At 40.6% G+C, this 17,141-nt stretch overlaps 1 protein-coding gene across 11 annotated transcripts in view; it reads right to left on the reverse strand.

Moving 5' to 3' along the window:
• Positions 1-17,141, reverse strand: part of PPFIBP1 (PPFIA binding protein 1) — a 177,914-nt gene that overhangs the window by 5,033 nt on the left and 155,740 nt on the right. For 8 of the 11 annotated variants that reach the window (XM_045873703.3, XM_064591470.1, XM_045873705.3 and 5 more), the window contains 14 exons: positions 15,729-15,844; positions 14,907-14,963; positions 13,532-13,592; positions 13,152-13,181; positions 10,808-10,979; positions 10,294-10,326; positions 7,813-7,963; positions 7,398-7,526; positions 5,776-5,926; positions 5,052-5,163; positions 4,846-4,934; positions 1,721-1,843; positions 1,053-1,178; positions 274-462 (listed from right to left, as the gene is read on the reverse strand). In XM_045873703.3, coding sequence (XP_045729659.1) covers positions 274-462; positions 1,053-1,178; positions 1,721-1,843; positions 4,846-4,934; positions 5,052-5,163; positions 5,776-5,926; positions 7,398-7,526; positions 7,813-7,963; positions 10,294-10,326; positions 10,808-10,979; positions 13,152-13,181; positions 13,532-13,592; positions 14,907-14,963; positions 15,729-15,844 — 1,539 coding nt within the window. The remainder of the gene's footprint in view (positions 1-273; positions 463-1,052; positions 1,179-1,720; positions 1,844-4,845; positions 4,935-5,051; positions 5,164-5,775; positions 5,927-7,397; positions 7,527-7,812; positions 7,964-10,293; positions 10,327-10,807; positions 10,980-13,151; positions 13,182-13,531; positions 13,593-14,906; positions 14,964-15,728; positions 15,845-17,141) is intronic. The other 3 variants (XM_045873708.3, XM_045873706.3, XM_045873712.3) reach the window with 1 other exon arrangement.

Raw genomic sequence — 17,141 nt, forward strand, 5'->3', positions numbered from 1 at the left:
AGTCACGGACTCTCTGCATTGGCAATATGTTGACTGTATGCCAACATCACACTCTTCATTACTGTTAACTCTAATAAAATAAATGATTTGAGCAGAGATTTCCCCAGAAAGACACTTGCAAAAATGCATTTTCTTAATTACTCCTCAAGATGCACAGACCATTAACCCATCCACAAGACTCAGTAAACTCCAAAAAATGGGATAGGTCAAAACCAAATTGCAGCTTTAGTTTTTGCTTTAACCAATTATTAGAAGACACAAGCTTGAACCAACCTTCACTTTGGCAGTGGCTGTTAGCAGTACATAATCTGGTAACTCCATGGCATCACGCTTTTGGTGCTGGGCCTCAGCACCGATCAGAAGGTTGAAGTGAGTAGCCAAATGTCTTCGCAAGAGGGTCTTACTTGGTGGGATGTTCAATAACTGAGCCATTGTTTCTACATTAAAACGAGGTTCTAGAACCTATAAAAAAAATTACAGTTGTCTAAGGCACCATATATCATACATGTCTGCATTGTGCTTCATAATTTGCAAAGCTCCTTCATTCAGTCATCACAAATGATCCCACAATAGCCCAGTGAAACAGACAGCATGGACTTCAATCTTCAAGCTATATATCTTTATTCTTCCTAAGCTAGTGAGAAGGAGAACCATTCCTGACATCCGCATTCCAAAGTTAGGGCTTGTAGCTCTCTGAAGTGGAGCCTTCGGCATGCCTTTGGAAGGCAACTCCTTACGTCAATGTGCAGAAATATAATCTGTATGTTGCAGGTATTTCAAAACAGGATCATATGAGAGCCAGGAGTCAGATGTCACACAAGATAAAAGACAATAAACGAGAGACGGTTTTAAATCTGATCTAGCCTTATGTGATACAAATAAAAAAGATGGGAAAAAAATACTCAGAAAGTAAAGACTCACTAGAAATGGTACAGGAGGGTTCAGTTTGATGACGCTAGGATTATGACAAGCAAACTGATAATATCCAACTCATTAGACTAATGGAAACAAAATGATAAGAAGTCAGTTTTTAGATAAAAAGAGAGTTTTACCATGAGCCCACCATGGACACCACTGCCTCTGAGATTGGGGGCATATTCTGCCAAGTCCACGGAGCGCAGCCACTCCATCACCCGATGGTTGGTCCACTGCTGAACTTCTGATGGGGTGATGCTGTTCTATGAGAACAAACCACCACCAAGAGCTTCAGTCATTGACTACGGGATTCCAAACACTAAAACTGCACATTCTAAAAAGTCAGCCTTACAGAGCACACTTACTCGACATTCCACTGAGTGTTTACAGAAAGGGTGAAAAGGTGTTTGCTAATCTGAATTTTGTTTTGAGGCATCCATGTCACTGTCCCAAGCTTTTTTACACTCATAAAGCAGTGCTTTAGGAAAGCAAGTCTTTAGAGCGATATTTAACTCGGTGGCTTAAGGAGGCAGGAAAATAAAATACACCCAAGGAAAGGAGGAAAGGAAATTAAAAAATAATCTTTGACTCTAGTTACACAGGTGGAACCATCATGGGGGTGGGGGGGATGGGAGGAATATAGGAAAATAAAGCTCAAGAAGGTAATGAGGCTGGATTTGAGGTTCTCAGGAAAGCAGGAGCTCTTCCTGCAGGCCCCACGAAGAAACGGGTGTTTGTTTTGCACACACAGCCAGCCACACGCACGGGGAGCGCGTGCTGTGTAAATCTCAACCTCAGGTGCTACCTCGTCAGAGGGCCGCCTCCGCAGACAGTTGGGTTCAAAGTTATTGATCCTCAGGACCTGGATAGCCCTTTTGATACTGAGATGGTGTAGCACACTCACGACTTTCAAAGACAGTAAGTCATCCTGTAAAAAAAAAAAAAAAAAAAAGAACAAAAAGAGGAGCTCACTGAGCTAACCTTCTCGGGGAAATTTCAGAAAACACAAGTAAAAGTAGAAGAGCCCCTCTACCAACAGGCCTCGAGTGCTTGTGTTTTCAAACCCCTTATTTGGTAACAACCTTTTTCCTGTTCTAAACAAAATCCTCTCCAGGACCTCTCTCTCTCTCTCTCTCTCTAAATTAATGTTGTGCCAACAGAAGCCAAGTTTCACCTGTTTCTCTCTCTTCCAGACATTTTGCGATAGGATCGTGGGACCCCACAGCTCTGTAGAACACAGTTTGAAAGGCACTTCCTGGGTCACTGCAAAAAGTGATCCCCTTTGATGTGATAAAGCAGAGAGCTAAGAGCACATGATGTTCAGTGACGAGCAGAGCTGGGTTTTCTGAGCTAAGGCACATCACCATTTGGGGGAAAACCAGAAGAGTATCTCTGTTATACGATTCCCCAAGCCTCAAGAAATCTCTAGTCCTGGATTATTATGCTTTATCTAGCAGACACTGAGAACAACTTTCGGAAAATTGTGTCGATCGATGCAAACTGATTGGTGAGAGAGTTAAAGAGAAAGGAGAAATGAAGAAGTTATAAGTAGCAACATGTATCACCATCAATTCCTTCAAGGTATAACTTTCGCCAGTCTGTGGTTATTGGGAACATTTCAACCATACCGAACACACCAAAACAAATTATTTCAGAAGGTGATTTGGAGGGCCGTGTCAAGATAAGCACCAGTCTATTTCCAAACACACCCAGAAAATAAAACAAGAAAAACATCCATCTTAGACACACCTCACTGATAACGCATTTCTTGGGGGTGGTGGTGGGGGGGTGTTGGTGGTAATCTATTACGGAAATAGTTTTTAAATAAAAATATTAGACGATCAGCTTAAATTCTTAAAGCTACTGAGCAAAATTATTTCCTGAATTTTTTCTGGATCAATTTCTTAAAGGCAGTGCCTTAAGTTAGAAGGCATTTAACACATTTTAATCTAAGATTGAGACACCCATTCAAAACCTTTCCATGTGGGCTATTTTCAACTAATTTAAGTCTATCAGATTAAAAAAATCTAAATACATAATGATTGCAATGTAAACACAAGGCAAATTATTTTAGCTTGAGAGATTTTAAAAGTAGGGGCTGTTTTCTTCTAAATCAAAACAGATATTTTTTAGATTTAAAAAAATCTTTTATTTTTAAGTAATTTTAGATTTACCAAAGAGCCACCAAAGATAGAAGATAGTCCCATATGCCCTTCAGTCTGTTTCCCCTAATGTTAACAGCTTCTATAACAATAATATAGTCATCAAAACTAAGGAATTAACATAGACAACAAAAAATGATAACTAAGCTACAGACTTTACCCAAATTTTATGAGTTTTTCCACTAGGTCCTTTCTCTGTTCCAGGATCCAGCCCAGGATACCACGTTCAAACAGGTTTTTTGTGACTTATAACTTCTGGGGTCAAACTTCCTAAGACGATTTATTCTTTTATAGCCACAGAAGTTATACGCACTTTTTTTTTTTTTTAAAGCCTGAATCTGCTCACGTTCCTGCAGGAGCAAACCTACACCTAGACAGGCGGGCAAGTATTTACTGACTTTGTTTCAGGCTGAGCTAGTAAGAGCAGGAATCTGGAAACATCCTAGGTTCAACCACCCTGTGACTTTCGACTACTTTCTAGCTGTGGAAACTTGGTCAAGTTACCCAGTTTCTCAATTTTTTCATTCCCTCATCTAAATACTGGGGATAACAGCAATGCTACCTCAAGGCTCGCTGAGACTTGAGTATTAATAGGAGTACGGAGCTTGACAGAGTAAATGTGCAATGTGCCACATGTTGGTGTTATTGCAAGCAGGTTTATGCTATGTGCCCACCAAGGTACGGACTTTGGTTCAACAACAGAGAAGAAAACAAATCCCATGAGAGGAACCCCACATTTCTCTGACAATGGAAAATTAGCTGTTTGAAATTTTCAACTTATTTAAAGAAGATACTTATGGTAGTTGGTTCCAGAGCCTAGCTCACAAAAGGCTGTTTAAATAAAAGCATCTAATGAGTAGTACACTAACAGGACTATGGAATCCAGAACAAGTTCTCCTGGAAACAAACCCTCTCTCCCCACTGTTGTAAAGTCCTTCTACCTCTTGGATGGAAGGATAAAAATATGGAACAATAATGAAGGAATCAGAGAGAGTCTACCTCGCCCTACTTCTTCAGCTCTGTGAATCTTGCCCTAGTGGAATGGGGCTGAAGAGAGAAAGGAAGGTTTCAGGTAACATTCCCAAAAGTGGAAGGGAGGAGAGGAGACAAGTCTCTAGAAGTCAGGTCAAAAGGATGGTCTCTTCTGAGCAGTCACTGCATATAGGAACGTGTAACTCAAAAACTGCCACGGCTTTAGAACTCTACATTCTATTTTTTAAACATCTTTAGGAGAGGGGCGCCTGGGTGGCTCGGTCGGTTAAGCGTCTGCCTTTGGCTCAGGTCATGATCCCAGGGTCCCAGAATCAAGCCCCGCATCAGGCTCCCTGCTCAGTGGAAAGTCTGCTGCTCTCTCTGACCCTCCCCCTGCTCGTGCTCTCTCTCTCTAATAAATGAATAAAGCCTAAAATAAAATAAAATAAAAGTCTTTAGGAGATACAATTCATATACTAGAAAATTTACCCAAAATGTGTGTTTCAGTGTCTACATTGTTGAATATACATAAAACCATCTTCCTGGATAGCTGAGTTTAGATTAGGTTTCACACAGCTTAAATCAGTGTTTTCAATTTCCCACGGTATTGTAATCATCAAATCCTCTGACTTCAACTTAACAGAAAATATTCCTGCTCTTCTCAAGTTAAGGCAACACCCTGAAACTCTGGTGGAATCATTGTGAAAACAATGTATTTTGCTCACTATTTCTGTGTTTTTCAGAGAAAAACAATTTGACACCCCCTCCCCCCAATTCCCAGGAGTAAACCACTTACAACAGTCATGTAATGGAGCATTCGACCATCTACCCGTCCTTCGTCAAACTGGGTCTTGTACTGGGGGAGACCGATATCATCCAACCATCCTACAGGAGAGAAATTGGTGTTGTATTTGTGGTTAAAAAGAAAAAGCAGCTTTATTTATTTATTCATTCATTCATTCATTCATGAATGAATGAATATGTGAATTTAAAACCTCTTACTAGTGACCCAGTTGAAATCCAGCTTTCCATGGTTGGTTTCTTCTTCGGACCCCAGGGCTTGCAGTGCCAGCTGGAGTTTCTTTCGATGAAGTGAATGCTTAATTCCAAGTTCCTGAAATAATAAGCAGAAACCCTGGCTTGACCATTCTGTCAATATGGGCTGGATGCCACTGGCAAAAGATGCCAATTCCCCCCAAATGAAGCGCCTAGCAAGCCAAGACCACGGCAACTAGTTTAGTGGTGTGTGCTCTTCCCTAGCAGGCTCCTTCCTTGGTAAGACCGGAATTCTACTTTTTGTACAAAATGTTAAATAAGTAGGAAAAGTGTAAATAATTAGACATAAGATGTAGGGCTCTTTCTTTTTCCTTTTTGCAAAGTAAACTTGAATTGCATACATTAACATTGAGAAGTTGGGCCAATGCTAAAGCCACACAATGATTCTGAGAAATACGAGTTTAAGGTTTGTTATTATGTCTATACAATTATTTCTTACTACAGTGCCCAGTGGCTTACATGTTTCATAAGGAATCATTAAGACCCGGTCCTTCTTGTTAAGTCCATGAAATTAAAAAAAAAAAAAAAAAAAGCGTGAAATAGAAAACACACAGTTTTTCAAGAGTACTTACTGGCTCTACCCACTCCCCTTTCCAGAGTATAAAACAATCCTACATTCATATTCTCTTTCCCAGTATCCATTTTCTAAACAAAATAGAGAAGCAGTCACCTTCTCCAGATCTTGTTGAGAAGCCTGCAGAAGGGTTTGGCCAGATGCAATCCAGTGCTTGCCAGAATTCAGGTAGGACCCCAAGCCTTGTTCCACAAGCCAACTGCAAACCTGCTCCTTGGTCCATTTGGCAAATGGCATATCCAAGTCACTGTAAAAAAATGAACAACTGCATGAAAAACAACTCAAAGCCAACCCTGTGGCTTATCGAGGTTGACCAACTGTATACTGAATGGATACGGGAATCCCATGGTTACGCCCGCTTGACCGTGAAAAGCTTACTTTTCAGTACATATTTGGAGGAGGAGGAGGTGGTCCTGGCGTTGGAAGTTACCTCAGAGGACCACGGCTTTCATTTCAAATGAAACCACAAAAGATTCGATGTGACTGAGCAAGAAACATGTCGTATGGATGAAAATCAAGTTGAACCAACAAGTCAAGTCACTGTGCTAGTTTCAATCAACGTGGTTTGAAGACTGAATTCCCAAACAGAAAACACTAGGTTAGATGTAAAGAAATCAAGTCTTACTTGAATTAACTGTAGCAGAATTATGGTTTCTCTCCAATGGGTATCAATGAGAAGAGAGCAACATGCCATCATTGAGTATAGGAAAATATAATCATAGCAAATTTCTGGTTTTTTACTTTGACACGTAAATTGTGTCCCTCTTTGGGGGAAAAAAGTGTGTAGATAAACAAGACTTTTTTTTTTTCTTAAGCAGCACAAGGAGCTCCTCTTCTGTGTACAAAGAGAACATATGGCAAATGAGACTCTTCATGTGTTTGGAGAAAGCCAGTTTTCTTCCTCGATGAAACCTGTGCCCAGTCTTCTTCGAGGGTGGGAGGGGCCATGTTCCAGAGATTTAGTGTCAATGATTTGTGCTAGATGTTTGCCAACCCCACCCTCTTCATGCTTAGTAGGTCAGTATAGTAATTTCAAACCAGCCCTAAATTGTGATAAGGGTGTAGGAAAAGTTCGTAAGAGTCTTAACAGATAAGACATTACAGTCCTGATAAATTTAGGAATTCTGATAGAATTTATGTCTGTAGGTGCTTTCACAGAATCCATCAATCATTAACCTTCACTGAACAGTTACTATTTACCAGATACTTAACACGTATTAACTCATTTAATCTTCATGATTAACTTTTGGGGGAATGGGCTAATTAATACCATGGGAAACAGAGGCACAGAGCATGGATGCAGCTGCTCAAAGGTCACCCAGGTTATAGGAAGCAGCAAGGCCAGGAATCAGATCCAAGCAGTCTGTCTCTGGAACTTACTCTTAACCACTAGGTTCTTCCATCTCTCTGGAGCTATGCTTTAGAGTAGAGTCATGATTTTCTTGGTTAAATTTAAGTCCAAGAATCATCCTAGCACAGATGTTGCTGACATTTTAGCTCTGGCTCCTCCCTGGGCTCACACAGCCCTCATCTTCTGCATGATTTTCACCAACCACTGCCAACATGCACTGCTCTAAAGATGACGGACCCTTCCAAGCCCGGCACAGAAGTAAGCAATGGAGTCTGCTGTTGAGCCCAGGGACAATACTAACAGTGCAGGTGCTCACAGCCTTGACACTTGGGTAGATGTCAAAGTCCATTCGTTCAGTTGTTCTCACCTGTTAGACTGTCCCAAATCTCGAGACCAACCCAGTCGTGGTCCTGCAGTTGCCCTTGTCCCTCCTCTTTTGAATTCGGGCTCAGACATGTCATCCGGGTTGAATGTAGTTGACTGACTTCTCCTAAGTCTGAACAGAAGACACAACACCACATTGCCTTGTATGAGACCTAAGGAGACCTTAGACTTTAAAGTGAATCAGAACACTGCTTATGTATGGAAAGAATAGACATCTGGATTTACACTTCAGCTGAGACCCAATGAGTTAGTGAATCCCAGATCACAATCTTCCTTCCATAAAAGGAACACCAAAGCCTTACAATTCCATACTCATTTCCAGCCAATCTTCCATTTATTTCTACATTTGAGCAACATACAATACAAAGCCCACTCCATTTGTCTCCACTGTTACTTACTTTCCAAAGAGTTTCATGATACCTCTGGATTTCTTTTTGGAATCCGGCGATGGTGGAGATATCTGGAAGGGACTGCTTCCCTGCGAATCTTTTGGCCGGGAAGATACACCAGCCAGATCTAGGTGCTCAGCTGTCTCCTTCTCTGTTTCAGCTATTCCAAGAACAGAATACATACTTGGTGAGTTTTAAATATGGAATGAACAGGACTAGATGCTAACCTCCCTGGTTTTAGCAATGGTTAACAAATTCTTCTTCTGTTGGTCTGTAAAGCAGTAATTTACAAACAGCACCCTACAGATATTAAAAATGGAACACAAATGTATGTTCTGCTTTACAGTCTGTTGTTTATCAATTAACGTTGTGTAGAATATCCTGTAGAATACTGTGCCTAAATTCATTTACTCACAAATTACCACCTCTTTGAGATTCAAAGGTGGGATAGGATTGCCACATTCTTTCCTTGAGTGATTTGAATACATAATGAAATTATTCTCGATCTTCCTGTAGCACTTGGTGCTGCTGACTCCCTCCCACATTCTTCAAAATCATCTCCTTCATCTGCTTGTTATGACACTCTCTCAGATCTGTCAGCTGATAGTTTCTTCTCTGCTATAGGACCTGTTTTCTCTTCCTCTTCCACTCCGAGATTCTGTAGTAGGTTCCCCCCACAGGATTTCTGGACAAGCTCACCCACTCCACGCCCGGCACTAAATGACGGCTTCCCTCATACATAAGCAGCTGGTAGCACAATCTCTGGACCTAATCTCTCTCCCCAAACTCAGGATCTGAAGGTCTATGGATATTCCCCATTTGGTGTGCCAGGAACATCTTGGACTCAACAAATCCATCCAATTTTCCAGAGGCTTCTCTTAAATTTTCTTATTTAATATTCCCTTAATACTAATTAATATTCTTCCTGTTACTCCAGTTCATACTCTTTGTCATTTTCTTTTCACTCCCTCCTCTCCTTTGGCATTTACATCAAACCTCAGTTACCAAGTGCTGGCAATTCTTTTTTCAAGAGAGTTATTCCTATTTATAACTTGCTATGTCCTACTGAGAAAAGAATGAACTGGATCTGCATAAATTTTTCTTTTGATATAAAGCCAGTGCCTGTTGATTCTGCCTTGAAAGAGTAACATCCAAATTTGCTAAGCCCAGATCTCCCAGCATTAACTATCTTAATTCTTTTATCTGTCCCTTAATACATGATCCCACGCTAACAAACACAACAAAGGGTACTGTTTCCTCAATGTGAGACTACACTTTTTAGGGAAAGTAAAAGTTGTACCAAAATCACAGAAATGGTGTTTCAGCAAGATATAAAGGTTGACTTTTCTACAAAGCACAGCTGTGATTATAGGTTATAATAAGCAGCACTCGGCTCTTAGCATTAACAATGTATTTCTTCTAAGAAAGATGCAAAAACACTTGAAAATAGTTGTCTGGATTTTATTTATCCCATGTATCCACAAAGGGAGACAAGTCACCTGTGCTGACCCATATGAATAGGTATAGGGTATCTACATAAGATAATAAAATCCACAGGGAAAATCCAAAGGAAGCTTTCCATCCAAACCCTAAAGCCATCATGGGTACGGGTGTCCCAGAAAATGTTGCCTAACTCACCTTCATTTTAAAAGCATCCTATTTTCATTTTTTGTTTTGAGGATGTTTCTTCCCTCCTGTGCCCCACACTTTTAAAAAAGAAAACTGAGCTTCCCCTCTCCTAAAATCACTTTGGGGGCGACTCCTTGGATATCGCAGAAAGCTTCCTCTGGTGTCACTAAACGTCACCTCCATCTTCAAAGCAATAAATGTCAGAAGAATGTTCCCTTAAGAAAAGTCAGTCTTGGGGCACCTGGGTGGCTCAGGTCATGATCCCAGCGTCCTGGGATCAAGCCCCACATCGGGCTCTTTGCTCAGTGGGAAGCCTGCTTCTCCCTCTCCCACTCCCCCTGCTTGTGTTCCTGTTCTTGCTCTCTCTCTCTCTGTCAAATAAATAAATAAAAGATAAAAAAAAGAAAAAGGTCAGTCTAAAACAATCATTTGCAATATCTTCTAAAGACTTCCCTATTTGGCTGAAAACATTTCTCTCTGGGGATAACGGAGACATGAAGAAGGGACCGCCAGGACCTGGGAGTTAGCGTGAGACAGGACGGACTGGAAGGGTGAGAAAGCTGGGGTGCACAAATGAGGCAGGAGAGTCCTGCCCTGGACTCCAAGGGTGCTGTGCACTTCTGGGGCCTCCCAGAGCTCCTCGCGAAGTGTCATTAGCAGGGGTTAAAACAGCATTTAGGCTGGGAAGCAAAGGCTCCCCAGAGAGTCCATTTTAGCAGCAGGTGGAAGGAACTCTCTGGAGTAGAGGACATTTTCTGATCGCTGCCAGCCCGCTTTCTAGAGATCACGGATGCCAAGAGCAAGGATTAGCTCAGTCTGGAGGACAGCACTGGCGAGGGCTGGCATGCAGGGGTACGATACCTAAGGTGGGTGCACTGGCACTTCGTTTACGATCTTCCGAGATCCCAACAACGCACACAATCACACGCAGCCCAATGGAGAGAACACAGGAGAATGACAAAATGAAACACAGATCAAACTCCTACTCACAAAATACACACAGTGGGAGGACAGGCAAGCACGGTGCTGTGCTTCCAACAACGCAGACTCCATCAGCAGGGTCAATATGGGGCCAATCTGCCCACTTTCAAAACAGGTGAGAAGCTGTTTACAGTGAAGTCACAGAGGGTCACGGCTTTTGGTCTTTCCTCTAATTCCTGCTCCAACAAGGAGGGCAGGGTGACAGCCTACACAGAGCTACCTTGACCACTGAATTAAACCCATGGGGGTGGTTTCTTTCAAACTTTCCCCCCAACTCATTCACCTCCATTACTGAGAAAAAGAAACGCACAGGCCGATGAACAAGGGAAGGGAAGAGATCGACCTTGTCCTCACTCTGAGCGAATTAAGGCAAAGGCACGTTGCCCATACGTACCCAAGTTTGGTGCACTCGCAGTCCTCTTGTTATTTTTTATTTTAAAAAAGCCACGTCCAAAGGAAGATCTGGCTTTCCGAGTGCCAAAAGGGTTGTCGTCCATGGAGGCATCATGTCCTGGAGCTTTCGGAGGGAGGCTCCCTAACGGGCTGCTTTCTACTGGAGCTTTATCCTGAGAGAGAAGTAATTAATAAATGGAACACAGCACTGCTGTGCATGATTATGAGTACGCGCTGGGCGCAACACCTGCTATGTTACACATGTGATTTTATTTAAAAGAATCACGGAACTAACAAGTTGATTATGAACATCTGGCGCCATATTAGACGTTTAGAAAGTCAATTCTGAAAGCTACTTAAGAAGCAATGGCAGCAGCAGCACCAAAAACATGCTCTTCACTGATCTATAACCCGCATGCATGCTTAGGACGTGAAATATTTAGGATATAGAAATTCTCAAGCTTGGGGCACCTGGGTGGCTCAGTCGTTAAGCGTCTGCCTTTGGCTCAGGTCATGATCCCAGGGTCCTGGGATGGAGCCCCCCCATCAGGCTCCCTGCTCAGTGAGGAGCCTGCTTCTCCCTCTCTCACTCCCCCTGCATGTGTTCACCCTCTCGCTGTCCCTCTCTGTCAAATAAATAAATAAAATCTTAAAAAAGAAAGAAATTCTCAAGCTTTATTTGAATTTTATTTGCCTCATTCCCCCAAAGACATGGAAATAAGATATTACATAACCAGAATACCAGCAGACTTATTTTTCTAACAATTATGACACAGATTGGGCTATAATACAGTTCACAGTCTTTGTACTGTAACTGCATCAGTAGAAGCCCAACATAATATAATCACTCTGCAAAGCAGGCATTAGCCCCAAGCTTCTACACCAACAGCAGAAAGATTCTACTCCAGTTATTTTAAATATTCTTCTCAAGGAATTAATAGTCAAATGAGGACACAATCAGTGACTGTTAAACTTTTTTTTTTTTTTGAAAGGGTGTTCTGAGATATATTCATTATCTTGCCTGCAAGTTACCCAACACGGATCACCAATTTTCAAAGACTATGATAAATTCAGATACACTTACCATCAAAACTAAACTTGCTATAATTAAATTTTTCTTCGTCGATTCAGAAGACACTTTGGCTGTCTATATTTCAAGGTCTTTATCGAGAACCTTAACTGTAATTAAGTTATGGTTCTAAGTACTAAGCTGTTTACTTTTCAGCTTTCTCATTATTTGTTTGCAGTTACAGTAACATGATTTATTATATTGTTTTAGTATGATCCAAAGATGCTTTTGCTTGCATGCTCTCATTCCTCTAACATCTCCTACCCTGTGTTTCTTTTTTTGCAGAGGTGGACAAAGGGGAGAGGGGGTACAGGCTTTTAAGGTGGTTATTTTATCCTACATATTTACTGCTCATCGTTAACTACAAGTTTATAGATGCCACAGTTTAGTGCTACTATTACCTATGTATCAATGCAGGTGTCAAAATCATTTAATCATTTATTGAACTGGCGAGACAAAAAAGGACAGAGGATGCCTGGAATTACAGCTGTGTGTACGGCCTGTGCCTCATCAGGGATACCTACATTACGACTGAAGGCATTCAGAGCCAACAGTCGAGGGAGTGCATCTGGAAGCAGCCTGTCTACCAGAATGTAGCCTTCACAAAGGCAACGGTTGAAAACTAGAGGAAAGAAGAACCAGACCCTTCTGGATGAGGTCTTAAAAAAACAAAACACCAAAATGGTTGCTGTAAACAGACAGTGGTTATATTAAATAAATAAATATATTAAATAAATAAATAAATTTAAATTATATTAAATAAATAAATAACTCAGATGGGTGATCTAAGGACTTTTCGTGAGGTCTCAGGAAGCCCAAATATGATCACCAAGAACATCAATAGCCTGATTGAGAGTTTGGGCTTTTTTTTTTTTCCCCCAACAGTTTATTGAAGTGAAACATAAAAAGTAACTATTCTAAATTGAACAATTCAGTGACATTTAGTACATTCACAGTGGTGTGCATCTGCCACCTCCACCTACTTCCAAAATGTTTCCATCGTTCTAAATAAAACCCCTTACCCAGGAAGCAGTTTCTCTCCATTCCTCCCTCTCCGTCTCTGGCAACCACCAAGCTGTGTTCTGTCTCTATAGATTTATCTACTCTGCATATTTCACATAAATGGAATCATGTACTATCTGATCTTTTGTGTCTGGCTTCTTTCATGTAACATGTTTTGGAGGTTCTGAGTTTGGGTTTTTTGGACACATTTAAACAATCACATGTATCAGATGTCTCAAACATTTTTACATTGTAATCTGGACATAAAAATTACCTCTGAAGGCTTCTGAACAGACTCCTTTTCCTGTTCAAAACAACAATATTTCAGATTGTTACAGGAATGGCTTTATATATTCACACTGTCACATACAATTCCAGAAATTAAAATAAACTTACATCTACTTCTAAACTACACAATCTCAGTTCCATTTATTTCCAATAATGGTTGAAGTCTTCAGTTTTGATTGTATACACTACTTTCAACCCTTCATATTCATGCTTCTTAATATTTGCCATTAGCCATGGTATCTAATAAATTTGCATTATAGAAACCACAAGCTCTTCTTACGAGTTTTATTTTTAAGATGGAAAAATGTGAACGTCCCTAAATATTTTCGTCTCAGGGTAACGGACAGAAAAAAACACAGGACCAACCCCGTCTGATGACTCTTTCTTCAGATTGCCCAGGCTGCTGGACTTTTGCAGACTTGAAGTTCTAAAAATAACAATAATAGTAATTAGGATTAATGATAAGTGGCTCTGGTGCCGCTGTTTCTTAGGAGAATATCTTGGAAAGAAACTAAAACTGTGTGTGGGTTGAATCCTGGTCATAAAAGAAAATCTGGATTCAGGCACTCACTTATGTGCTTAACTAAATTATAATGTTGAGTTCTTTTAAAAACAGAGGTGGTTAACTGTCCTGCCAATAACTCTGAATGTCTCGCACATGTTAGAATAGCTGGAAAAACACTTAGGACTCTCCTTGTGATGTCAATATTTGAAAATAAACCAGCGTTTTTCCATGGACTAGTGGTGCGTCCCTTCATGTATACATTTAGACCAGGAACTTTTTTTTTATTTTTATTTTTAATTTTTATTTCAATTTTATAGTTAATATGCCAGGGAACTTCTAAAATACTCACATACTATTTCCATATAATCCTTGTAATTAAAATAAAGGATGAAAGAGTTATTTTTCAATTCACAAAGGAATCCATTTTCTGAATCTGGCCAAGTACTTCATTTTATAGTTCTGATCAAGGCATACAAGAAAAATCCCTATTGCTGCCCATAATAATTCATTTGCTATCTTTGTAAAGGCAAAGTGACACCGTAAACTTCCAGAGATTCAACTATCTAGGGTGGTCTTCTCAGAGATTGAAGGCAGGAATAGGTGACCAGTTTAGAAAGAGACAGAAAAAAGTAGTATCTCTGCTCTAAGAGGTAGAATAACATACATATACAAACAAACTTTTAAAAGGCAATTCTCATGTACTTATGTGTACATAAGTTGCTAGACATGTCCAGTACCAAATAAAGTAAACGATAATGGCGAGAAAAGAAAAGATCCCATCTTTGAGTACTGCTCTGAAAATAGATTCTCCTAACTTAATCCAGACTTGAACTTGGGTAAACATAGATACTGGGCCGGCTTACTATACGGAGAGTGCAAAAAACCATCGCAGGCTCTCTAGCCATCACATCATTCTCTGTGACTCTTTTCTGCTAGAGTCAAAATGCAAGCCAGTGCAAACCTGAAATTCAAAGCATTGCACTTCACATGAAAACTGATAAAGGAAGGCTACAGACGTGCCACACTTGGCACAAGAAAACAGACAATGGTCGATAAGCAAGTATTTCTTTGTTAACTCACAACTCCCCCACCTCCCTCCACATCCAGCCATTACACCTGCATTAATGTATTCAGGCCTCAGTCATGCACTTCTCATAGTGGTTATTGTTAGTGTAACAGAAGCTTCCTCTCTCTCCGGTATCAATGACATTTTTCACATTCAGTAACATAACTTACGAAAGACTATCACAAGGCTCGGTTTCAACAGCAGCACCAAGGATTATTTTTCCATCGCTAAAAGGAAAAAAAAAAAAAAAGGGGGAATGTGTGTGCTTCACGAGTAAAAGACCATATAAAAGACTTATATATTCTGAGTAAACAGAACTGTCAAAAACAAAAAATTGTGCTAGGGAAGCTATTTCTCTTCTAAAATATCCTTTTTTTTTTTTTTTTTTTTTTTTTAAGTAGGCTCCATGCCCAGCCTGGGGCTTGGACGCACAAACCTGAGATCAAGACCTGAGCTAAGATCAAGAGTCAGCTGCTAAACCTACTGAGCCTTGCAGGTGCCCCTCTCTTTTAAATTATTCTATTATATTTTCTTTTATTTGGTCTAATTGTAAGATTAAGTAATTGAGAATGTGTTCCCTCAAAATTCTACTTGTCAGTGGAGAAACTATTGTATCCCTGACCTGAATCTTTCTTCCAAACAACCTCAGGCAGATGATCGTTGCTATGGGGCTTGAGCCCCGTTGACGCGTCCCCCCCAACCCCTCCCCCGTGACTTAGGACATAAAACCCAAGTGCTCTAAAATCCCTCTCTAACCTGACCATCACACCTCCCCAGTCTCATCTCCTATGACTTCTTGCTTCACACCCTTCATTTCAATAATACAGAACTGACTGCAGTTATTGATTCACACTGGTCCCTTGGCACATGCCTTACTGTTTCTTGCCTCAGGGTAAAACCTATGTCTGTAAATAAAAGCAATGCACCCTGGTGTTTGCTTGATCTACTCTGTTGAACATTTATATTGCAATCTTGGGTCATAAATGACATACCTTTCTTCAAATGAAGTGTCTGGTTGAGGAGGCAATTTTGCTTTTTCAGAAGCTTCCAAGCCCTTAGATGCTGGCAGTGATGAAGGGATTGAAACTTCCAAGATGCTGGTGTGGAACTGTAATGTAATTATAGAAAGTCAAAAATCCATCAAACAAGACATAAGTCACAGAGGAAAAAAAAAAACTGGTGAGACAATGACATGGTCTATTAATAAAATTTCATACACCTGTGTTTAGAACACTATTCTTACATTTATAAAATGGTCTCGGGATATAAACATCAACAAGTGTTCATCAGAGAAAACATTCTGGAGGAAGGTCATTTTTGAACTTGGTTCTGAATAAAACATAATAAATACCATCAAGTAAGTCAATAGCTGATCCTTGACAACTTTAAGCCCTAGTTAAAATCTTGGTTCTAACCTTAGGTAAGCCACTTAACTGGGCACCAGTTTTCTCCTCTGTAAACTGAGAATGGCAATGCCTACCTTGCAGGGTTGTCACGATTTGAGATGAGATTTTGGTAAAGTGCTTTGTAAACACACCTCTGTTTTCACTTTGTTTTCTACCACTAGTCTAACATAGAATGTTGTTCAAACCAGTTCTTTGTGGATACCACTTAAGACACTTTGCTTAATAACAATATTACAGCAGCAATATGCCTAATACATCTTCCCAAGCAAATGCTTTGTGTATCCTAAGGATGGAATCTATGAAAGAAATTTTATACTCTGGTGTTAAATAATTTCCGACGACCGCAGAGCAGTACGGTGTGAGAGCTCACCATAAACTAGTAAGTTAAACACTTAAAAGATATTGTGATAAAAAAATAAACAAAATTGGGTGCCTGGGTGGCTCAGTCGTTAAGCGTCTGCCTTCAGCTCAGGTCATGATCCCAGGGTCGTGGGATCAAGTCCCACATCGGGCTCCCTGCTCGGCAGGAAGCCTGCTTCTCCCTCTCCCGCTCCCCCTGCTTGTGTTCCTGCTCTCGCTGTCTCTCTCTCTGTCAAATAAATAAACAAGATCTTTAAAAAAAATTAAAAAATAAACAAAATTCACCTCAGTGAATTCACTTTGCCAGTCAACCAATTAGTGACTGTGTCTCCCTTCTGAAGTCAGACAGGAAGGGAGGGACTCACACCCGTGAACACACTTCTAGACGCCAATCAATCAACGACAGTCTCGCCTTTGTAACCACACATCCACAGCTGATGTCAACTCACTCCAGCCTCTGAGAGTCCATCAATCCCTGAGCTCCAACCATCCCCCACACCCCACATTTGATCAAAGAGACTGTCCTTGACCAACAAAGTCCACCTAGCTAACTAAATAAGCAATACATTTAGCTTTGTGATTTTTTGTTCCAGTTATTGAGTGGTGTCTCATCCCTTGACACTAAGAGGTTATAACATG

This window comes from Mirounga angustirostris, unplaced genomic scaffold (assembly GCF_029215605.1).
Source record: "Mirounga angustirostris isolate CCGP_5_RB_7025 unplaced genomic scaffold, mMirAng1.0.hap1 SCAF_5, whole genome shotgun sequence".
Lineage (NCBI taxonomy): Eukaryota > Metazoa > Chordata > Mammalia > Carnivora > Phocidae > Mirounga > Mirounga angustirostris.